This window comes from Mustela lutreola, chromosome 9 (assembly GCF_030435805.1).
Source record: "Mustela lutreola isolate mMusLut2 chromosome 9, mMusLut2.pri, whole genome shotgun sequence".
Taxonomy (NCBI): domain Eukaryota; kingdom Metazoa; phylum Chordata; class Mammalia; order Carnivora; family Mustelidae; genus Mustela; species Mustela lutreola.
Window position 1 is genome coordinate 26037676 of NC_081298.1, and position 24175 is coordinate 26061850.

At 47.3% G+C, this 24175-nt stretch overlaps 2 protein-coding genes across 8 annotated transcripts in view; both read right to left on the minus strand.

Moving 5' to 3' along the window:
• TM9SF4 (transmembrane 9 superfamily member 4) overlaps positions 1 to 1270 on the minus strand; it is a 57802-nt gene extending 56532 nt beyond the window's left edge. Inside the window, exon 1 of one of the 2 annotated variants that reach the window (XM_059133583.1) lies at positions 1096 to 1270. In XM_059133583.1, the coding sequence (XP_058989566.1) occupies positions 1096 to 1110 (15 nt within the window). In that variant the 5' untranslated portion in view covers positions 1111 to 1270. Of the gene's footprint in view, positions 1 to 142; positions 164 to 1095 lie in introns of those variants that run through there. The other variant, XM_059133584.1, reaches the window with a different exon arrangement.
• A 6483-nt stretch (positions 1271 to 7753) lies between these two features.
• The window catches only part of HCK (HCK proto-oncogene, Src family tyrosine kinase), a 41859-nt gene continuing 25437 nt past the window's right edge, over positions 7754 to 24175 (minus strand). For all 6 annotated transcript variants that reach the window (XM_059133596.1, XM_059133595.1, XM_059133592.1 and 3 more), the window contains 7 exons: positions 22618 to 22767; positions 22168 to 22320; positions 20533 to 20712; positions 19624 to 19700; positions 14303 to 14456; positions 13263 to 13394; positions 7754 to 10423 (listed from right to left, as the gene is read on the minus strand). In XM_059133596.1, coding sequence (XP_058989579.1) covers positions 10221 to 10423; positions 13263 to 13394; positions 14303 to 14456; positions 19624 to 19700; positions 20533 to 20712; positions 22168 to 22320; positions 22618 to 22767 — 1049 coding nt within the window. In that variant the 3' untranslated portion in view covers positions 7754 to 10220. The remainder of the gene's footprint in view (positions 10424 to 13262; positions 13395 to 14302; positions 14457 to 19623; positions 19701 to 20532; positions 20713 to 22167; positions 22321 to 22617; positions 22768 to 24175) is intronic.

Here is a 24175-nt window from a genome sequence, read left to right on the forward strand (position 1 = left end):
TTCAATTCTGGTTCTGGTCTCTTGACAAGCAGAATGTGAGCTAAGCTTCTGCAAAAAAGGCCACTCCCTCTTAGGTCTGCTTCCAGGGTTCTGTATGGGAGCGAGTAAGTTCTGACCCACTTTCCAGACACAGCTCTCTCACCTGCATCCTTATCCACGCAGAGCCTCCATCCTAACAAGATCCATTCTAATGAACCATTTTCCTAAAGAACTGTGTGGCCCTGCAGGGGCACCCAAGGGAGGGGCAGCCAGACAAGGTGATTTTCAAAACGTAGTTCACAGATCACCTGCATCATAATCACTGGAGGGCTTATAAAAGTGCAGATTCCTGGTCATGACCTAAACCTACAGAATTAGAACTTTGGGAGTGGGGCTCAGGAAACTGCATTTTTAACAGGCTCCCCACACACACCCCGAGAGTCTTATGCACAGTGAAGTTTGAGAACCAATGGGATAAAAGCTCCCCAGGAGAGAGGCAGATTTAGAGAAGACTGCATAAATGTTTAGAAAGGGTATGGAGATAGAAAATGGAGGGGGAGGGGTGTAAGGGCATGTTCCAGGGTAGCGGCAATCAATGTCTGTGCGCGGTGGGAACAGTTGTAGAAGGTGGACATGAGAACAGGGCTCTGGAAAGGATCTGAGACGGGGCTTGGGCTGGGACGCTGGTCAGAGGTGAGGTCGCATCCGCGGACTGGTCAGGATGGAAAGGCGGAAGGCAAAGAGCAAAGTCTGGAGGAGCGAAGGTGGGAATAATAGGGGGCTCTTCGGAGGGACCGGGGCTGGGAAGTGAGAATTAGAAAAAGGGGGTGACAAGAGGCGGAGACCAAGGCAATAATAGGAACCGGCGGAAACAGTAACCGAGACCTTTCCTCAGACCCAGTGCCTCCCCCAAAACTCCGGGCCTTGACAAGCCTGAGTGTGGGGCCAGGGTCGGGGAGGGGGAGCTTGGGAGAGACAAGCCCAGTCAGGGACGTCCCTCAAGCCTGAGCTAGGGATCCCGGAGGTGGCTCGGGCCAGGCATGGGGCGCTGGAAGGTCCTGGGATCCCCGGGAGGGCCCCGCTCCAGCTCTGGCTCCCAGAGTCTCCTTCACTCACCATCGCTGCCGCCATCTTGGATCCACGTGTCGCCGTAATAACGTCAGCGGAAGTGGTGTTTCCCTGGTTACGAAGTTTAACTCCGTTGGGTGCTGTCTGGCTTCAAACTCTCCTGTAGTCGTGGTCAGTGGAGGGGCGAGAAGACTTCGCTCCTGATCTGCAGCTTGGTCTGGGCAGTGAGGTCGCTGATTAGGTGACGAGCGGATGGTGTAACTAAGGGAGCCATATTAACTCCTGGCAGGAACTCCGCCTCTTCCTCCTCCCTCGCCCCTCCCTTGTACTGTGAGTATCTAGCGTGTGCGTACGTGCGCCGATTCTCTGGGCGCCATCTTTACTATTGGCAGAAAGACCCGTTGCCAGGGTTACCTGCGTTGATTTGATGAGTGGGATTGGTACCAGGGCTCCAATAGCAGTCCAACTCCGGGAATAATTTGTAACTAAATATATAATTATTTGTCTAACTACTTTATATCCTCTCTAATAGATTGTAATCCCTGTAAGGGTAGGATCCTGTCTTTTATTTAACCGTACTCTATCTTATTCTCATTGGCGAAATGGGTAGGGGATTATAATAAGTTTATGATGAGGATTCAATGACATAATGTTACATAATATGTATTCAATAAATAATTGTCATTATACACATATGTATACTTCTTCGGATAGATGGCAAGAGCCCAATATAATACATTACTTTTTTTTTTTTTAAGATTTTATTTATTTATTTGACAGAGAGAGAGTACAAGTAGGCAGAGCAGCACGGAAAGGGAGAAGAAGGCTCTCCCCAGAACAGGAGATGTTCTCTGGGGCTCTATCCCAACACCCTGGGATCATGACCTGAGCCGAACCAACTGAGCCACCCAGGCGCCCCAATACACTAATTATTAAAGAAACGAATGAAAAACTGTGTATTTAGTAGAGGAAGACCTCACCATGGTCTGATTAGCTAAGAGTGTGACCAGGGTAAGTCACTCAGTCTTCCCAAGCCTTGAAAATTTCCAATATTTAGAAAGGGGACTCAAAGAGTCACCGTGTTAAAATTGGTGAAACCAAATTGGTGAAACCAGAAAGTTCATTTATTCCACGTATCACTGTAAAGTGGATAAAGTACCAGTGCTATCAGTGACTGTTTGAAAAAGTTGTTAAAAAAGTAATAATGATTAAAATAATCAGCACTTTCTGAGCATTTGCTGTGTGCTGCAGTCCTTAGCATTATGCTAAAACCATCCATAAGACTCTTATCTAATCGTACCTCTTGGCAGGGGGCAATTGAACTCTGGTCCTTCCCTATGAGTCCCATCGTAGTGGATTGTCCACAAAGATGGCTTCCAAGAAGTTCTCCTGTCTTTACATGAGTGTGCTGTTTCTCCCATCAGGAGGAGACTCTAGTTCTCTTCCCTTTGAATCTGGCTGATCAGATTTATTATTTCTCTTGACTCTGTGGGTTGGCATTCTGGGCCCTTCTGTTTGTCTTACCTGGGATCTCTTCTGCAATTTCAGCGGATGGCTCAGCTGGGGCTGTAGGGTGTATGGTGGCCTCTTATGTCTGGGTGTTTTGTTCTGGCTGTCAGCAAGGCTTCTCTCTCCATGGGGGCACTCATGCCCAAGGAGAGTAACAAAGGCTTCTCCACATTATGGTCTCAGGTCCACGGTGGTGAGTGAAAGCTGCAAGGCCTCCTAAGGCCCAAGCTTCAGAACTCCCACAGCATCAGTTCTGCCCCACTCTGTTGGTCAAAACAAGTCACAAGGTCAGGCCAGAGTCAGAGTAGTAGGGGACCACACAAGGGCATGAATTCGGTGAGGGGCATGATTTGTTGAGGGTTATTTTGTAGCAATCCATTGTGCTATCCTTGCTTCACACCCCACCCTGTGTCCTTGAGGTGGCAGCCTTCTACCTGGCTTCCTTCTGCTTGCTGCTCCTTTCCCCTCTAATCTTGATTCTCCATTTACAGCCACCGTGATAACAAAAATCTCAAGTCCTCACCATAGCCTGCAAGGCCCTGCAAGATCAGGCTTGTCTCCTACTATTCTTACCCTCACTCCCTGGGCCCCATCCACACAGATATGCCTGGAACTGGCCCTGCTCATGGGCACCTCAAGGCTTTTGTGCTTGCAGTTCCTTCTTTCTGGAATACTCTTCTCTCAGCATTTTGTGTGGTTAGCTCCTTCCCATGTTTGGGTCTCAGCTCAACTGTCACCTCCTTAGAGATGTATTCCCTGCCCACACATAGATATAGATATAATCTGGTCATTTGTTATTCTTTATCTCCCATGAAGACCTGAACTGGATTTATGTTGTTACCACCTGTGTCCCTTTTAAGTATGTCCTCAAAATATTTTTTGTATGTTTACATTATGAATGATCTCAAGCCTCTATCAGCTGGGAAAGAGCCAGCTGTAAGGAAGAACCCACCACCCCCTGCAACACACACACAAATGACTTAATAAGTCAGAAGCTTACTTTCCTCTGTCTTACCTTGGTTTCCTCCAGCAGCCAACTCTGAGACAAGGATTCAAGCCAGAGTAGTTTATTTGGGAGATGAAGGGACACGAGAAGGAAATGGCAGGCAGGAGCTGGCTTATCCAGCTTGCAAGAGCCAATAGTTAAGTTTTTAGGAATTTTGTGAACCAACCATTGGCCATAGGGATTATTGAAAATTAAGTTATGTACGACATATCAGATAAAGGATTAGTATCCAAAATCTATAAAGAGCTTAGCAAACTCAACACCCAAAGAACAAATAATCCTATCAAGAAATGGGCTGAGGGACGCCTGGGTGGCTCGGTTGGTTGGACGACTGCCTTCGGCTCAGGTCATGATCCGGGAGTCCCGGGATCGATTCCCGCATTGGGCTCCCAGCTCCATGGGGAGTCTGCTTCTCCCTCTGACCTTCTCCTCGCTCATGCTCTCTCTCACTGTCTCTCTCTCTCAAATAAATAAATAAAATCTTAAAAAAAAAAAAAAGAAATGGGCTGAGGACATGAACAGACATTTCTGCAAAGAAGACATCCAGATGGCCAACAGACACATGAAAAAATGCTCCACATCACTCGGCATCAGGGAAATACAAATCAAAACCACAATGAGATACCACCTTACACCAGTCAGAATGGCTAAAATTAACAAGTCAGGAAATGACAGATGCTGGCGAGGATGCAGAGAAAGGGGAACCCTCCTCCTACACTGTTGGTGGGAATGCAAGCTGGTGCAACAACTCTGGAAAACAGCATGGGGGTTACTCACAAAGTTGAAAACAGAACTACCCTATGACCCAGCAATTGCACTACTGGGTATTTACCTTAAAGATACAAACATAGTGATCCGAAGGGGCACATGCACCCGAATGTTTATAGCAGCAATGTCCACAATAGCCAAACTATGGAAAGGACCTAGATGTCCATCAACAGATGAATGGATAAAGAAGATGTGGTATATATATACAATGAAATACTATGCAGCCATCAAAAAATTGAAATCTTGCCATTTGTGATGATGTGGATGGAACTAGAGGGTATTATGCTTAGAAAATAAGTCAATCGGAGAAAGACAACTATCATATGATCTCCATGATATGAGGAAGTGGGGGTTTTGGGGGGTAGGAAAAGAATAAATGAAACAAGATGGGATTGGGAGGGAGACAAACCATAAAAGACTCAATCTCAAAAAACAGACTGAGGGTTGCTGGGGGGAGGGGGGACGGGAGAGGGTTGTGGGGTTATGGACATTGTGGGGGGGGGGTGTGCTATGGTGAGCGCTGTGAAGTGTGTAAACCTGGTGATTCACAGACCTGTACCCCTGGGGCTAAATATACATTATATATTTATAAAAAAATTTAAAAATGAATTTAAAAAAAAGAAAATTAAGTTATGTAAACTTTAAGTTAAATAAATGACATTTGTACCGAAAGTATGAAATATGCAAAGGTCCATTTCCTCATCACTTTACTATATTTTACTACTATCTATGCTGTTAAGGTTATTCATACCTGTTTTATAGGTATGATGGAAATACTATGAAATGGTGCACTACCGTACATCTTTCCCCAGTTCTGAGTTCAATAGCATTTAATTGGTTGCAGAGCCAACTTATCCGTTAATACAGTAGGCGCAATACCTAAGGCTCACTCCACTTTTAGAGGCCATGAAAAGAAATTAATTTATTTTATTTTTAATATTTTTATTTATTTGACAGACAGATCACAAGTAGTCAGAGAGGCAGGCAGAGAGAGAGAGAGAAACAGAGGAGGCAGGATCCCCACTGAGCAGAGAGCCCAATGTGGGGCTCTATCCCAGGATCCTGGGATCACAACTTGAGCCGAAGGCAGAGGCCTTAACCCACTGAGCCACCCAGGCGCCCCTGAAATTAATTTCTTTTAAAATCAGAAGGAAAATGTGGGGAGTGCCTGGGTGGCTCAGTGGGTTAAAGCCTCTGCTTTTGGCTCAGGTCATGATCCCAGGGTCCTGGGATCGAGCCCCGCATTGGGCTCTCTGCTCAGCAGGGAGCCTGCTTCCTCCTCTCTCTCTGTCTGCCTCTCTGCATACTTGTGATCTCACTCTGTCAAATAAATTTTTAAAAATTAAAAAAAAAAAAGAAGGAAAACATGAATTTGGGGGTCAAAGGGAAAGTTTTCATAGGTCCTATTGGTATATTCATCTTTCTATCAATGCAGTTATCAACTATATATTTAATATTTAAAGAAATATTTCTACATATCAAATATATAGGCATTTAAATAAAATATTCATATTTATATTTATAAATATAAAATATAATATATATTGTATGGAGGAAGGGTCCTATGAAGGCAAAAGTGCTTAAGGCCCGTGAAAGCCATAACAGCGTTCTGGTCAGTAGCTTGAAATTGACAATGGTGGGAATATTTATACCCCCTCCTTAAATCAGCAAATGCTATAAATCAAGGCTTGAAATTTTGTTTTGCTAGCAAACATTTTCTGTAAAGGGCCAGATAGTCAATATGTTAGGCTTTGTAGACTGTGCGATTGTGTCATAATTCTCAACCCTTTCTTGCAGTACAAAAGCCACTACAGACAACAAATAACGGGCGTCACTGTGTTCCAATAAAACATGGTCTGCCCTAGTTTTCCAATCCCTGGTCTAGACTTCACATGCTAAAGAAAAAGGCAATTGCACAGATTAAGCCTTATTTGTGCTGTATCTGTATCTGTTACATTGTGATCAGCACAAAAACATGAGGGTATATTGGAATCTCTTACTCGTGTTACAAAGAAGTTGCTTGTGTCATTGACTAATGAGTGAAGTTCCCATGCACATCTTCATTATTTCATTTTCATTTTTATTCATGAATATAAAAGAAACTATCAACCCACAGTCATGTCAGAGCTATACTTGGAGAAGGTATGTTGTCAAGCAACTTACCTCTGTGAGTAACTGAAGCATAATCCTTTGGGGAAACTCTGGGAAACAACCCAAAACACACACCTCACAGTTACTGTACCAGGGGAGCAAGGGAGCAGGGGTATTTATACACCAGCTCCCAGAAGTCATTAGTTGAGGATTTATCCCAGAGCGGATGAATTCCTCAGCACTTTTTTTCTTCTGGGAACACTGGCAGCTGAGGCTTTCTGCAGCTTTAGGAAAAGAGCCCTCAGGCATACCATGATGCAGATAATGGCAGCTAAAAGTCTAACCCACTTCAAGGGATACTGACAGTCATGCCACACCCTCTGAGGTGAAAATCTGGAGGACCCTTCTAGTTGCTATGGTGGCTGTGCTTAAAATATTTTAAGAGATCTAAGCCCCATCCAGCTTTGCCATCCTTTGAGTTAATTCATGGTCCTCAGCATCCAAAATGGTAGCCAGAGCTCCAGCCTTCATATGCACATTCTAGGCAGCAAGATAGAGGAAGAAATGAAAAATAAGGGGCAAAGAGTCCACTTCGGTTGTCTTATAAGAAATAATACCAGGGATGCCTGGGTGGCTCAGTTGGTTGGGCAGCTGCCTTCAGCTCAGGTCATGATCCCAGCATCCTGGGATCAAGTCCACATCGGGCTCCTTGCTTGGAGGGGAGCCTGCTTCTCCCTTTGCCTCTGCCTGCCACTCTGTCTGCCTGTGCTCACTCTTGCTCCTCTCTCTCTGACAAATAAATAAAATATTAAAAAAAAGAAATAATATCAAAAGGTGCTTTAGCACATTTCCACTTACAACCCATTGAACAGAACTTAATCACCTGGCCACACTTAGCAGTAAGAGGGATTGGGAAGTGCAGCCTTCGTTCTGGGCAGTTATGTGCCTCCTGATAAAAATGCTCTTTCTCTGGAAGAAGGGGGAACATGGTTATGGTGACAACTAGCAGTCATTGCTGACTTCCAAAAGGGAAGAGATTCAAATGGAATGTAAATTGAGATAGCATTATTCAGAATATATGGTGATGAGGACAGACAGATGACAAAACTGAGGTCCAGGTCCGGGAATAAGGAGGCAGTTTTATTTTAACTCACAAGAGGGAAATGAAACAAGTACTTTCTCTGTGTTTAAACTCGAAAGCCACATCTAGATACTAGATTAAAGCAAGTCATTGACATCTTAGAATGGGACACTTTATCTATGCCTTCTTTTGATGCCTTCCAGAAGAGGAGTGCATGCAGCTTTCCCAAAGAACTGGTGGTGGCACTCAAATTTATCTCCATGTTTTTGTTTGCTTTTTTATTGAACAGACTTTATTTTTCAGAGCAGTTTTAGATTTACAGAAAAATGAGTAGAAAGCACAAAATTCCCATATACCCTCTCATCCAGCCCCCAGTTTCCTCTATTATTTTTTAAAAATATTTTATTTGTTTACTTGACAGGAAGAGAGAGAGAATGAGAGGGAACACAAGCAGGGGAAGTGGGAGAGGGAGAAGCAGGCTCCCCGCTGAGCAGGGAGCCCAATGCAGGGCTCAATCCCAGGACCCTGGGACAATGACCTGAGCCAAAGGCAGATGCTTAACGACTGAGCCACCCAGATGTCCTCATTTTCTTAACAGTGTCTTTCTCATAGCAGAGTTTTTAATTTTAATGGAGTCTAATTTAACAATATTTTCTTCCATGGACTGTGCTTTGATGCAGTATTGGTCCTCGTGTTTTACTGCGTCTTTGCTGTGACCAGAGGGATAAATCACAGTATAGGCAGTGTAAACCAAAAGAGCAGGATGATGGGAACTGACCCCTGGTCTTGTCTGTGTAGCAACAGGTTCCCTCTTATGGATTACTGAAGAGCTATACCACAAATCACGAGTGCAAATTCCTACCAAAGGAGCCTGAGCTCTGCTTTCAGATACCCAAAGATATATCCCAAATGAGAAAGCAGGAGAGAAATTCAGTTACCCACTAGGTAAACTGAAACACTGCTAGCTTCATTTTCCACAGTTTATTCCCGGTTCCTCTGTGCTACTCCGGGGTGCAAAACAAGTTCAATATAGGGTCCCAGGGGACCCTGGCAGGTGATGTGATGTAAATCCTTCAGGAGATGCAATAATGTAGAAAGATGTCATTGGTTCCCCCATCTCACTGTCCGCCTCTTCCCATCATTCCCCTTACAATGAAAGCTAATGCTTTCGATTGAAACAACATGCAGGAAGGGCCCACAGCTTCCTTGTCTTCTCTGCATCCTTCCCACATCTCCCTCCCCTCCACTGAGAGCTTCTCATGCAGGCTACCAAATCCCTCTCAGCAACCACATCTCCAGGCCCTGATATTCTCACAATGGTGGGTACCATCTTAACAACCATGATAGCTGCTTGGCCATGGGCAATGGCCAGCCTATGGACAGCCCAGGAGCCCTCGGGGAGACCCAGACTAACCAGCTTATTTATCAGTGTGGGTCATCAGGAAAGTCAGGGCCCCAATTTGAAAAATCATTCTTTTTTTAAATTTTTACTTTTTTAAAAGATTGTTTAAAAAATATTTCATTTATTTATTTGACACACAGAGAGCAATCACAAGTAAGCAGAGAGGCAGGCAGAGGGGCGGAGGGGGGGAAGCAGGCTCCCTGCTGAGCAGAGCGCCCAATGCTGGACTCTGGTGATCCCAGGGCCCTGGGATCATGACCTGAGCTGAAGGCAGAGGCTTAACCCACTGAGCCACCCAGACACCCAAAAAGTCATTCTTATCATCTTGTCAGACTCAGTTTTTTGGAGACAAACACCCATCCAGCATCCCAGTGCCAGTGTGATAGGCAGAATAAAGCCCTTCCCCCACACCCAAGATGTCACTGTCCTAATCCCTGGAACCTGTGAATATGGGGCTTTGCAGATGTGAATAAGGATCTTGAAATGGAAACGTTAGTCTGGATAATCCAGGTGGGCCTAATGTACCAACAGGTGTCCCTACAAGAGGAAGAGGGAGGCAGGAGACAGAGTCAGAGAAGGAGCTGTCATGACAAGCGGTTTGAAGGGATGGGTATAAGAGAAGCAAGAGTCCGGGGACATGTCAGTCTCCAGAAGCTAGAAAAGGCAAGGAAAAGAATTCTCCCCTAGAGGCTCTGAAAGGCAGACGGCCTTGCTAAATCCATTTCAGACATCTGCCTCTGGAACTGTAAGATAATGAATTTGTGTTTTTAAGCCACCAAGTTTGTGGTCATTTGTTACAGGAGCCATAGAAAACAAACACAGCCAGTGACTAATTGGTGGGGGCGTGGGCCGTTAGAAACCTCGGAAGCCTTGGACCCCACTTCTCTTCATACTCCTGGTCTTTGGAAGGGTCCTTCCTCTTCTCAGATGTGTCATCCAGCAAAAAGGCAAGTAGATGATAGTCACGAACTGGCAGGACAAGACAAGCCAATCTGTCAGTAAAGCCTTTTAGCCTTTGTGTCTTTTATTTAAATATTTATTCCATCATTTTTAAATTTTCCCATAGCAACCACAGTAGTGCCTGTCCCAGGCAATAGACATATCAACTTGGGGTCTCCTGAGGACGGCAGATTGTAGACTGCTGGAGTCAAAAAAGAGACTGTCCGGTTCAAACCACTTGACAGATGCGGAACTGTGGCTGGACCGAGGTGGGGCCGGCCGGTGTCTGTGGGGAACGGTGAGCAGGACCAGGCAGGCTGCGCTAGAGCCACCCCTTAGGCATCAGCTGGGTACCTGGCCCCACCCAGATTCGCCCATCATGGCTGCTGTTGGTACTGGCTTTCGGTGGCCGTGTAGAAGTCGTCCAGCACGCTCTGGATATATTCGAAGGTGGGCCGCTCCTCAGGGCGGTTCTTCCAGCAGCGTGTCATGATGCTGTAGAGCTCCTCAGGGCAGTGCTCTGGTCGAGGCATGCGGTACCCACGCTCCAGCGCCCGGATCACCTCTGGGTTTGTCATCCCTGAGAAGGAACCATGGAATTAAAAAGGGAGGGATTGGGACAGGGAAACCCGGGGTGACAGACACCGTGACCTCTCCCACAGCCATCACTTCCCACCTCCCTTAGGAGCTGAGCCCCTCCCACATGAAAGCCAGTCTCCCTAACAGCTAGGGTAGGGGCGTGACACCCAGTTTTGGCCAATGGGAGCTGAGGAGCATTGTTCCGGCAGACTACCAGGAAAAGTGTTCCTCCCTTGGAAGAAACACCCTTCCTCTTTCGATGACACTGAGGAACAACATGATCCTTGGAGGACCGCACAGGGAAGACAATCACAGAGAAGCTAACCACAGTCCTGAGTGCTGTTGAGCACGTGAACTAGCCAGTCACCAACGCCAGACTCCTCCTCATATAAGACTGATAACTTGCCTATAGTTTCTGCCACTCTTGGTTATTTTGTTCCTTACAGCCTAATGTGTCCTCTTGGATATAGGTTCCATAACGCATTGCCTGGCTCTTACTGGTGTATCCTCAAGACAAAACAGGCGGCCTGTCTCAAAGTCACTCTGTGAGTGGGACCATTTCCTTGTTCAATTGATGTTTATCTGAGATATCCTGAAAAACAATCTTCTGCACGCCTGTGATGCCCAATCTTATATTACAAGTCTAGAGCCCCAAACTCATATCCAAGTGCTTCCTCCAACATCTTCCTTGGATGTTACACATCACCTCGATTTTAACAGGACTAAACCAGAATTCTTGAATTTCTAGCCCCAGCCCATCCTACCCAGCTGCTCAATTAAAACCAAGAGGATCAACCATGATTCTTCTCTCTCTCTCTCTCCTTCCTCATCAGCAAGTCACATTTTTTTCCTTCTTTTTTTTTTTTTTAAAGATTATTTATTTATTTATTTGACAGAGAGAGATCACAAGTAGGCAGAGAGGCAGGCAGAGAGAGAGAGGAGGAAGCAGGCTCCCTGCTGAGCAGAGAGCCTGATGCGGGACTCGAACCCAGGACCCTGAGATCATGACCTGAGCCGAAGGCAGCGGCTTAATCCACTGAGCCACCCAGGTGCCCTTTTCCTTCTTTTGAAACATAGCATCAACCCACCAACTTACCTCTGTCTCCACCACTTGCCCCCATCCCACTGCTGTGACTGCTACCTTCTCCTCAACCCCCAATCTACTCTCCATGCTGAACTGAAACATCACTTAAAGATGGAGATCAGATGATGCCACTTCCCTGCCCCAGACCCTCCAATGGCTTCCATACACTTAGACTAACATCCACAGTCCACACTCTTCACCATGGCCACGGGCCCTCTCTGATCTGGCCCCTGCCAACCCCATCGTTCACCTTCTGCTCTCATTCCTTGTCTCCAGCTACCAGGCTTCTCTTTCTTTAAACATACCTCAGGGCCTAAGAGCTAGCGGTGTTTTCTAACTGGACTTTTTCCTCTAGTTCATCACGGAGCTGTCTTTCAACTCCAATAGGACCCACTCTGACAGGAGCTGGGGAACACCACAGGCAGCCCATGTCACTCCCTCTCACTCGTCCTGCTTCATTTTCTGCTCAGCAGTCCTCTCCAGCTGGGAGTGTGTGTCAGATGTGTGTGTGTCCCTCCACGCTAGAACATGCTGGTCTCACTGCATCCTCAGTGCCTAACACACAGGAGGGATTTGATCAATACCAATGAATGAATCAACTGTCTACATCTCTTTATTTCTAATCTTCACAACCACTTCTTCAAGGTAGATATCATTACCTGTATTTTTTGATGGTAAAGACACCAAGGTAGGAGAAGTGAAGTGAATTTCTCAAAGTGTAATTGTTGTTGGGGTGAGATTCAAATTCAGGATGGTTTATATACAAAGTCAGGGAATCTCTGTATCTGCCTTTCTCCTTCTCCCCAGTGTTCTGGCTACAGATAACCCAGGAGACATCCCAACCAGAAAGGAACAGAGAGTAAAATTATTTATAGAGACTCAGGCAATCCGCATATTGGGTATATCTTTGTAACTACATGGTCTACTCAGCGTAGGGTGCTGCCCATAGGCATGGGGATAAATTAATTCATTTAGCAAGTGGTTATTAATCACCCACCATGTGCCAAGCATGCAGGTTGGCACATACACTAGTGAGGAGTACAGACATGATTTCTGGCTTCATAGAGCTCAGTGTCTGGTAGGGAAAATATTAAACGAATATACGGTTATCAATTGCAATGAATACTCTGAATGAGACCATATGGGATATTATGAATGAGAAGTGAGGGGCATGTATGATACTTTAGATGACAGGATGGTGGGTACAGACTGAGATGAAGCTGGAGAAGGAGGCAGGTGCTGGATCATGTGGGACCTGCAGTCTATAATTAGAAGTATGAGATTTTGTCCCAAATACAATGAGAGACCATTAAAGAGTTAGAGGTGGAAAAGGGACAAGATTTGTTTCACAATTCTAGAAAGATCCCTCTGGCCTCAGTGGAGAATGGCCTATGGGGGAGAGGGACAAATGCAGGGAGACGGTGTAGGAGGCCACCGTGCCATCAAGGTGGAAGATGATGTTGGCCTGGATGTAGGTGGAGGCAGAGGAGTTAGACATGAGCATTTATTTTGGAGACAAGTGGCCAGAACCTTGGGACTGCTTGGATGTAGGAAGGGGTGAGAGAAAACAGAGGGCCAAGGAAGCCTCCAGATTTTCAGCTTAAGAAACTGGATGGATGGATACCTTTGACTGAGATGGGGCAGGTGAGGGGAGGTTGGGGGCAAGGACCAAGAACTGTCTGAATGGACACACTAACAAGAGAAGACACCTGGACGGGGACATGGAAGCAGCCACAAGCTATGTCCCCCTCGCTACCTGGGTAAGGGATCCGGCCATAGGTGACGATCTCCATCAGCAGAATACCAAAGGACCAGACGTCTGACTTGATGGTGAAAGAGCCAAAGTTGATGGCTTCAGGAGCTGTCCACTTGATGGGGAACTTGGCCCCTGTGGGGTTGGACAGAGCAGAGTCAGGGAGAGTCTGGGAGCAGTCATGGCTGGGTGTATGCTAGGGTGGGGAGCAGGACAGGGGCACGGCTGCTGACATCTGTCCCTCTGTCCGGCCTCCATGGTAGTAAGGGCCATCAATCCTAAGGACAGTTGTCTGGGGGGACGGGGGAGAGGGCAGAGGGCTCTGGGGTGTGCCAGGGGAGCTGATACTCTGGGCCACCTCATTGATTCAGCTCATACCCCAGGAAACTACAGCTCCTGAAGAGGACAGTCCTCAAGGACTGGTATAAATGGAGTCATACAATATGCAGTCTTTTCACTTAACACAATGTTCTGGAAGTTTATCCACGGTCAGCATCCATCAGTCCATCCCTTCTTTATTGTGGCCAAATAACGTGTTTTTGTTGCTTCCACTTTTTGGCTTTCATGAATCATGTTGCTGTTCATACACAAGTTGGCCTGTTTCTGAATTTTATATAAATGGTGGCATCTACGTTTGGGGGGGGTGTCTGATTTCTTTCATTTCAACATTACATCTGTGAGAATGAACCATTTTGTTGCATGGAGCATTGGTTTGTAATTTTTCATTGCTGCATAGTATTATATTACATCAATGTACCACAATTTATATATCCATTCCACTATTCATGGATAGTTGGATTCTTCCTAGTTTTTGTCTATTATGCATAAAGTTGCTCTCACCCTTAATTTCAACATGCACTTGGCTAGCTCAGGCTAAAATTGATCTGAGTCACTGGGTATGAGAGTCTATGGGTCAGGATACTCTATCTGGAAGGACTCCAGCAAGCCTACTAACCTCAAGCTAATACTGAGACACATCTCAGCTCTCAGTGCTCATAACCCACCCAAGAGGGCCCCATGGACACTTTGGCAGGGCTCCCTACCTTCCCGAGCTGTGTATTCATTGTCCTCGATGACACGTGCCAGGCCAAAGTCGGCGATCTTACACACCAGGGATGCAGAGACCAGGATATTGGCAGCTCGGAGATCTCGGTGAATGTAATTCCTCTGCTCGATGAAGGCCATGCCTTCTGCAATCTCCACCCAAAACAGAGACATCCTCATCCTCACATCTGGCCCAGCCCAAAATAGGTCCCAGTCAAAAACATAAGAGGAGTGAAAATGCATGTGCCTCCCCTTTCTTGTGGAAGGGTCCTGAGCTCAGTTTAGAATTTCTCTATCTCCCCATTTAGGCTGGGGGAATATCTCAGGACCTGGGTCTCTTTGGGGGATTTTCTGGGATTCCAAGACTTCCAGAGACTACTTTGAGGAAAGAGCATTATTTCCCCAGGACCTATACACATAACAGAATACTATAAGATCCTCTCATCCCCAACCTTCTTTCTGGGGGACAACCTAGGCTAATGTCATATTCTGCTGTATCTCTTGTACCTTCTTCATCTTTAAGCCTGGGTAGGGAAAATTCATGTATTCATTCAACAAATATGTACTGAATGTCTCATGGGTGCCAGGCATATTATTTGAACAGCTGGTGAGCCAGGCAAGGTCCTGCGGGTAGTAGTAAGTGTCATAAAGGACAAAGCAGGATAGTAGAACACGAGTGTAGAGAGCTGTTTTGGATTGAGTAGTCAGGGAAGCCTGCCTGGAGGAGGTGAAATTTTAGCAAAGATCTGAGTGGTGATAATAAGTATGTCAAATAAGAGCATTCCTGGCAGAGAGCGAGAACATCATGTACAAAGGCCTGGAGGTAGGAATGAATTTGGGAGTTCATGGAACAGGTAGCTAAGCAGAAGTTGTCACGGTGCGGGGTGGGGGGCAGGACGGTGGGAGTTGAGGTTGAGAAGGAGGCTGCTGACTGTGAAGAACTTTCTAGGTTTGGAGAACAGGTTGGATTGTATTCTGAGCATGATGGGAAGATGGTAGAAGTCCTCGAGCAGGAGTGTGACATGATCTGATGTATATTTTAATGCCATCATGGCTGCTGAATGAATAAAAGACTGTATAGAGAATTCTCATTCACAACATGTCCCTAAAAATCCTGATTTTTCCTTAAGGACTTTTCTCAAGGGCTTGTGCATTAACCCTCATAAAGAAGCTTATAATTAACACCCAGACACCCAGAAAACAGCACTTGTGGCTTACAAACTGGCCTTTGAGCTCCTCAAGCCAGGTGTTACTACAATCTCTGTTTTATAGAGTTGGGGGACACTTTTTCCAGATCATCTCACCAGGAAAATTCTCAATGTCAGACTCAAACCAGTCGGCAGATTTCCAGTCCCTGTGCCCCATGTTGCCTCTAACTACTGCAGAGCTCCCGTGCTTGGAGGACTGCAGTTGGGTGCAATCTGGTGAGATTTTGGGGGTGGGGTGGAGGAGCCTGCCCAGACAGACCAAACCAAGACACAAGCTGCTCAAGGTCGGAGGCAAGAGGGTGGTGCACTTTCAGAAAGTGGCCAGCAGGGGGCACCCGATGGCTACCGGAACCGAGGTGTGAGGCTTCAGACTTTCCAGCAAAAATTTGAGACGGACCGATTTTGCTTGGAGGTGAGATGAGACAAGGTCTTGCAGGAGGCAGAGGGGGAGGGGAGCGGGATTAATGAGGAGTCCTCAGACAACGGAACAGTTAACAAGAGCTATTATGCTAATGACAGGCATTGTAGCTCATTCATTTGTTACACGATAACATTTGAGATTAAATAGCATTTGCTTTGTGCTTGGGGGTGGTACGGCTGCTATCAGCCATATGGCAAGAAAGCTGGATTCTAGAGAAATAAATAATTGGTCCAAGCGGAGAGCAGGAGTGGACCTCCAGCATCCCTGCTCAGGATCTGTGCACTGATGCATCACTCTACCTGGGTTTTGGCCTTGGATTTGGCATTAATGCCGTACTTTTTTTCAGTACTCACAGGCAGACATTCATGTAACTTATTGATTTTCACATGCACTCGGTGGAGCAGATGGGATTAACCCAATTTAGGAGACTAGAGGATACTGCCTAAGGAACTCTGGGCTTAATCTGATGTTGCACCAATTCAGTCTGAGCCCCACAGCTCTGGGACCTCCAGCAAGCTACTTCCCTCTTCTGTGCTTTACTTTTCTTCTCTGTAGAATGAGGACAACAACAGAACCTGCTTCTGGGGGGTTATGTGAGGATGAATCCTCTCAGCCTACACAAGGGTGTGAACAGGGTCTGGCTCGTAGGTATTCACTTCAGTCGGGGCTATTCATGCTCCCTGGTGAGGAAGGTGGCGTATTTAGAGAGGTTAAGCAACTGGCTCAAAGCAACACAGGCAGAACTGGGATCAAAACCAAAACTCTATGTGACTACTAAGCCCAGAGGCTTACCCAGTGTTGCTTCTCAAGGGTTGAAGGAAGGAATAACAGTGAGGTTCACTGGGTTCAGGATTGGTCTAAGAAGGAGGGTGTGATGAAGTGGTGATATTTCATGACCACCAAGAAGGCTGCCATTATGTTGGGCATTAAAACTTGGATTTGAAAAACCACAACAATTTGGGTTTCCTTCTGAGAGTAACAGGGAGCCACAAAATCAGAGCTGGAAAGGCCTAATCTGGGCTCTTCCAACAGAATCCTAGTAATTCCTTGGGTTTGCTGGTCGGGGTTGGGGCGGGACAAAGCAAAGGGCACCCCCTTCAATCCGAGCAACTCTGTTTTGATCTACTTTAAAATACTCAGCAACTGTACCAGAGTTCACTTGACCAACAGGGTTAGGGCTTTACAAAAGACTTCTGGGGGTGCCTGGGTGGCTCAGCGGGTTAAAGCCTCTGCCTTTTGGCTCGGGTTATGATCCCAGGGTCCTGGAATCTAGCTCCGCATCGGGCTCTCTGCTCAGTGGGAGCCTGCTTCCCCATCTCTCTCTCTCTGCCTGCCTCTCTGCCTACTTGTGATTCCTGTCTGTCAAATAAATAGATAAAATCTTAAAAAAAAAAAAAAAAAGACTTTTGAACTTGGAAAGCATAGCTGTGATCTAATTCCCTCATTTGACAAATGAAGACACTGAGGCATGTTGTAGGTCTGAGGCCCATATAGCCAGTGCTCAGGTGAGGCATGTTCTACACCATCTGCCTTTCTAGGACTGGAAGTGAAGACCTGGTCCCAGGTTGCCTCCTTCCTCTCCCTGGGCCCTCTACTCCTGGACATACAAGGGTCAGGATCTTCTTTCCCTCCCTTGGTTTCTGTTTTCCCATCTGTGAGGCTGGGAGAATAGCATTTGTCCAGGCTGACTCTCCCCCAGTAAGATTTCTGCCAGTTTGATGGTTATAAGTTAGTTATAGGCCAGACTATTATTTCCCTAGGGACAGGGCCCATTAAAGTGAAAATACCAGGCCTTGATTTCCATATGCCTCTGGCATTCCAGGCTCCAAAATTTAAAGCCTTTTTTTTTTTTTTTTTAAAGATTTTATTTATTTATTTGACAGACAGAGATCACAAGTAGGCAGAGAGGCAGGCAGAGAGAGAGGAGGAAGCATGCTCTCTGTGGAGCAGAGAGCCCGATGTGGGGCTTAATCCCAGGACCCCGGGATCATGACCTGAGCCAAAGGCAGAGGCTTTAACCCACTGAGCCACCCAGGCACCCCCCCCCCTTTTTTTTTATAATCTCTGGACATTCCTCCCTTTTCTAAGATTTGCATACTCAAAGGAGTTCTGTCTTAGGGATCTCCAGAAGGCACAGCCTTGGGTCCTAGGCAGGTTTCCCTTAACACTCTCCAGGCTGCAAACCATACCCCTCTCATCTTTGCCAGCCCCAGGTACTAGCTTACAAGGCCCTGCTCTTTTGCTTTTCCCCATGGGTTTTGGCACAGGCTGTTTCTTCCATCTAGAATACCCTCTCTCTCCAGTTCAGCTGCCTAATTTCCACTCATCCTTCATGGTTCAGCCCAGAAGCCACTTCCCCTGGGAAGCCTTCTTGGGTTGTTCCTGGACCAGGCTAAATGCTCCAGTGTGTTCTCCCACGGCATCCCTTCCTACCCTGCTTTCCCACAGAGAGGAGAGAATGAGAGAGACAGAAGCGAAAAACACTCAAGCTGGGGGTAAGAAGAGCTATAGAGAGTGAAGGGAAGATGAGAGAGATAAAGTTCATCTGTAGTCAACTGCTTCTACAGGCCTAGCTTTCCTATTCTGTAAAATGGGATGACCTATCTGTGGCCAGCCTGTTACACGGGTGGCCCTCCGTGGACTGTGCCTCCTGGGACTCATGCCCTTGTGCAGCCCCCTCCCACCCTGCGCCTTGGCTAGGTTGTGGGCCATACTTTGGCCAGTGAAAAGTAGCAAGAATGATGGGAGCAGAGGATTCACAAGGGCTTGCACATTAGGGCTCGGCCCCTTGGAACACTCCCTCTTGGAACCTGGCCGCCATGCTGTAAAGAAGCTCTGGCTGGACTGCTGAGTGATGAGGAGCCACAGGAGAGTGATCCCAGAGGATGCGCCCCCATGACAAACATTCTAGAACATTCTAGCACAAGGCAAGCTCTCAGCAGAATCCATCCACATGACTGACCTCAGTCTCACCACAGGAAGCAGAAGAGCCACCCAGCCAATTCCAGTCAGCATCACAAGAAATAATAAAATGTGGTTTCAAGCCAATAAGCTTTGGAGAAGTGTGTTACATAAGAATAGATAATAAAGCGGTGCCTGGGGGTCTCAGTCCGTTAAGCAACTGCCTTCAGCTCAGGTCTGGTCCTGAGGTCCAAGTTCAAGTCCCTGGTGGCTGGCTCCATGCTCAGCGGGGAGTTTGTTTCTCTCTCGCCCTCTGCCCTTCTCCTGTGCCCTGTGTTCTCTCTCTCTCTCAAATAAATAAATAAAATCTTAAAAAAAAATAGATAAGAAAAATCCCACTCTCTAAAGTTGATGTGAGGACCAAATGAGTTAGTACCGGCAAGACACATACAGAAAGTATACAGTTGACTCTTGAACAACACGAGAGTCAGGACCCCTGCACAGCCAGAACCCCACATACAACTTCTGTCTCCCCCCAACTGAACTACTAATAGCCTTCTGCTGACCGGAAGCCTCACCAGTAACATAAACAATGGATTAATACCGTTGTTATATTATGTGTATTATACCCTGTACTCTTACAATAGAGTCAGCTAGAGGAGAGAAATTGCTATTTACTATTTACTACTATTTACACTATTATAGCACATGTCCAATAAACACGTTAAAGAGATCACGGAATTTCTGCCCCCCCCCCCCCCCCGCCACCAAGGCCCCCTTAGACTCTCACCTGGGCTGAGAAGTCAATGAGCTTGGGCAATGGCTGCTTGCTGCCCTCTGTACTTTTCAGGAAGTCCAGCAGGCTTCCTGTGGGGGGAGGGGAAGCAATACATGCCAGTCAGTTCTCACACTTCTTTGGTGCACGGTTAAAATTGCTCATAGTTATGGATTTAAATAAAAATATTTATTTACCACTCCTGGTGTTTATGAACTAGAGTTTGAGTGTTTTAAAAATGGTTCGTGATTACTAGATGGGGGCAATCACAGTTTCTTCGACTGAAGGAGTTTTCTGAGCCCCGATGACCAGAGGGGCCTGTGCTTTCCCCGCGCTGGCATAATTGTGTATTTAGAAAATGAAAAGCATTTTGAGATTTCAAAATCACACCCAGTGACGCTGCATGAGATATTTCTGTTTATCGAAAAATGGGCAAGGATTGAAGATGGTGGTGAAGTGGTGGCCTAAAAAAAAAAAAAAAAAAAAAAGTCCCTGGGAAATCTTGGATCATGGGCAGGCGGGGTGGAGGCAGCCTGGAGGGGAGGGAAGGCTTCGCCAGCTCTTTCCCAGAGCATTGGTCCGGACTGGGAAGACTGCGGGTAACCAGGGAGCTGCCCCCAGCCTCAACGGCTTATTGTGAACCCAGAAGCCTCTTCTACCATCACCCAGAGGGGTGCTGGCCCCACTCCTCTCTCCTGTAGCCCCATGAGTTCCCCTTCTCCTGGCATTCTCTTGAATGGTTTCAGCCCACTAAGGGGGAGGGCTGGGCCGTTCCCTGTCAAGGCCCAAGTAGTCAATTTCAAAGAGTAATTGTCAGAAGAGCTCCTGGCCAGACTGGGGCATCTGGAGGGCAGGGGCACATTTGAGTCTGCAGTTGACCAGTATGAGCCACCGCCTGCATCCCCAGCGCCCCGAGTGCAGCACCTTTGGCCATGAACTCCGTGATGATGTAGATGGGTTCCTCTGTGACCACCGCGTGCAGCTTCACTAGCTTGTCGTGCTGCAGGGTCTTCATCAGGTTGGCCTCTGCCAGGAAGGCCTCCACCGACATGCTTCCCGGCTTCATCGTCTTCACGGCCACCTTGGTGTGCTTGTTGTAGGTGGCTGGAGCAGGGGAGGGAACAGGAAAGATGGTCAGAACCCACTGCTCCTTCCCCATGGCCCTGGGAGGCCCCACAGCAAGTCTTTTTCCTCCAGAAGGCCTTCCCTGCTCTTCTCAGCCCTCAGAGAGGGAAAGGGAGGCCAGGCTTTGGCCTCAGAAAGATGTGGGTTAGAAGGCTGGTTCACTACTTCCTAGCTGTGTGCCTTTGGGCAAGTCACTTAACCTCTCTGAACTGTGGTTTCCTCATCTGCAAGGTGGAAATGAACAGCATTGCCTTTAATAAGGGCTGTGGGAGGGATTTAAGAATAACCTCAAAACCTCCCTCAGACTGTTACTTGCATATGCGTGTGTGTATGCACACACGCGTGCACAGACATACATGCACGGGTGCGCACACACACACACACCCACACACACCATCTTTGCTTAAAATGCTTTAATTGTAACACTGCTTTCAATTAAATGACCCATCTCATCATGGTCCACAAAGCCCTGCAGGATTTGGCCTCACCAAACTCTGCCCCCCTCCTTTTGTACACCAATCAGCCTGCATATCAATCAGTCTCCTCCTCCCACCACAGAGGCTAAAGCCACCCCATCCCTTCCTCCTCCTGTTGATCATGTAAATCTCATAATTACTTGTGTTTCCATTTTTACCTTGGCTGCCAGGAAGCTCAAATCTAGATTTGCAGTCTTCCTGTAGTCAGAGTCTAAGGCCTTCATATATAAAACTTTTAGTTTTCCAAACTTATCACTCAGCCACATTCTCTTATTCAATGCCTGGCACACAGCAGGGTCTCAGTAAATGGAGTTGAACTGTGTGGGTTTTAAGCTTATTTTTTTTCTTGCTGAATTGTTTGCATCTCTGTAAGTTGTCTTCACTCCCACGTGGAGCATGGTGGAGTGCACCGGGCACTGGGCCAGGCATTGCATCTACCCCACATTCTGCAAAGCAGGCAACGCTGTTCTTATTAGGGGCAGGATGACAGAGATGGTGTATGCCTTTTTAGCGCCCCACAATGCCCTAGCGTGGTGCTGGGCACATGATGGGGGCTCAGAGCAGCTTGCTTATCAGTTGCCAACACTGAACATACCTGAAAAATCTCAAACTACATTTCCCCACTTAGTTTCCATCCTCCTAAGAGGATTTGATGATCTCAACCCCAAACTAGGGGAGCGTTCCAGCTCCATACTGGGGAAGAGGAGTAGATTTCTCACCTGGAACTCCTCCTTCCCAGAAGGGAGATTTGGACCCCAACAAGGCTGACCTCAAAAGCAAATCAGTGTTTGCATAGCAAGACAATGTGGTTGCTATCAGTTGAATTGCTCCTTTATGATTCTTATTCAAATCTCCACACCCAGGCTGGGTGGCATCCCCACTTTGCCTCTGACTCTTCCTGGAAGCAATGACCTCCTTCATTCCGCCCTCCCTCCATGCTCTGGTCCCGGGTCCTTACCCATCCAGACTTCCCCAAACTGCCCCGCTCCAAGTTTCTTCTCCATCTTGAGGGATTCCCGGGGGATCTCCCAGGCATCTTTCTCCCATGGCTTCTGGGGCTTGGAGGACATGCAGGGCACCGTCAGCTTCTGGCAGAGTCCATCACTCCCCTCTGGAACATAGCCCCTGGTCAGTTGAGGGCAGCTAGCCTGAGGCTTCCCCTCAAAGGCCACCCTGCCCGGTCCACTGCCTGTGGCCAGGGTTCCAGTGGGTTACCACCAGCGGGGACACAAGCACAGGGCATGATGAGATATATCTTGACCCTACTGCTCAACAGGCCTAAGACTTCTGGAGAATCCAAGCAGCTATGTGTCTGGGGAAGGGCAGGAAGAGCTCAGCAGACCTCAGAGGCCAGAGGCCGGGGAGATGGATCCACCCTGGTTGGGATGCCGCCCTGGGGAGGACTCACTCTTGTAGTGGGCCACCAACTCCTGCAGGGTATTGAAGGTGCTCCGTGGGGAGATGTAGAAGCCCCCACTGTCCAGGGTCCGGATCTTGTAATGCTTCACCGTGTCCCTGTGCTGGGGGTCGTAGTCTCGCACAGACAGAGAATAGCTTCCTGCAAGGGCCAGCGAAAAACCCGTCAGGAGCGGGACCTCAGTGCCCTGCCACCTCATGTTAGTGATGTGGGAAACAGAGGCAGAAGAAAAATTATTAAATTTCCTTACTCACAGACAAGCCCTTAAAAAAGGCAGAATGATGTTCCTCTAGAGACTCAATTGCCTCCACCTGGAGGCTTTGCTAAGGGCAAAGGGCAATCCTAGCCTCACTGACCTCTACCCCCAACCAGGATCCTGTAGTCTACTTTAACAATTGTTTTGGAAACTTCATCTCTAAACCCTCCAAGAGAGTGTTGACAATCATTCCCAAGCATATGGTCCACTGATACACATCTAAAGGGTCTCAGACAAAAGTTTTATTATTGGTAATGACTAACCTTTTCCCAACTATAGCTAGCCCTTCAAGGTCCTGGAAACCTTGCTTCCAAAATTCCTTAGAGATTTGTGCCATCCCCGACCCCCTCCCAACTTGCAAGCATATAATGGACCACTCCTCACAGCCCCAGAGCAGCAGCTCTTTCTGCCCAGGGATCCTGTCCCCATGCTTTAATAAACCACCATTCTGCACCAAAGATATCTCAAGAATTCTTTCTTGGTTGTCGGCTCCAGACCTCACCCCACCGAACCTCACTTATATTCTAAGACTTCATCATTAGCATTCTGACACCCACTCCCGGCACCCCTATAAGGCCACCGTCCCCACTGGGTGGGCACCGGGGCCGCGGAGTACAGGGGAAGAGTGGGCTGTGGGGTCCAGCCATCTGGGTGCTCATCCAGCCTCCTCCATGTCCAGCTGTGAGACCCTGAACAGGTGATGCTGTCACCGCTCTGTGCCTCAGCCTCCTCATCTGTAAAATGGGGTTGGACCTCATCGCATTGCCTGAGGATTAAAAGAAGTAATGCTGGAAAACACTCAGGATGTGAACCCTCAGCATATGTCGGCGCTTATCAGCGTCTTCATTATCTCGATCTATCATCTACCATCTGTCACAATAGCCAAGACATCACATCACACTGGTAAAGAGGTGACTCAGAAGCCAACAAAGAAAAAGATCCACAACAACAACAACACAATGCAGTCTGATTCTTGAAATGTAAACATCAAAATATAAATGTCAACATTGGATGTTGTGGCAGGCTGAACATCGCCCCCCGCCCGCCCGAAGATGTCTGTGTCCTAATCACTGGCACCTGACTTTGTTAGCTTATGTGGTTAAAGGGACTTTGGGGGGCATGATCCCATGAAGGATCTGGACATGAGCAGATTATTGTGCGTTGTCCAGGTGGCCTCGATGGAATCACAGGGTCCTTATAAGAGGAAGGTCAAAGTCAATTGTAGGATAGGTGAAGACAGAAACACAAAGTTGGAGGGGTGTGGAAAAGGGGCTATAAGCCAAGGAATACTGG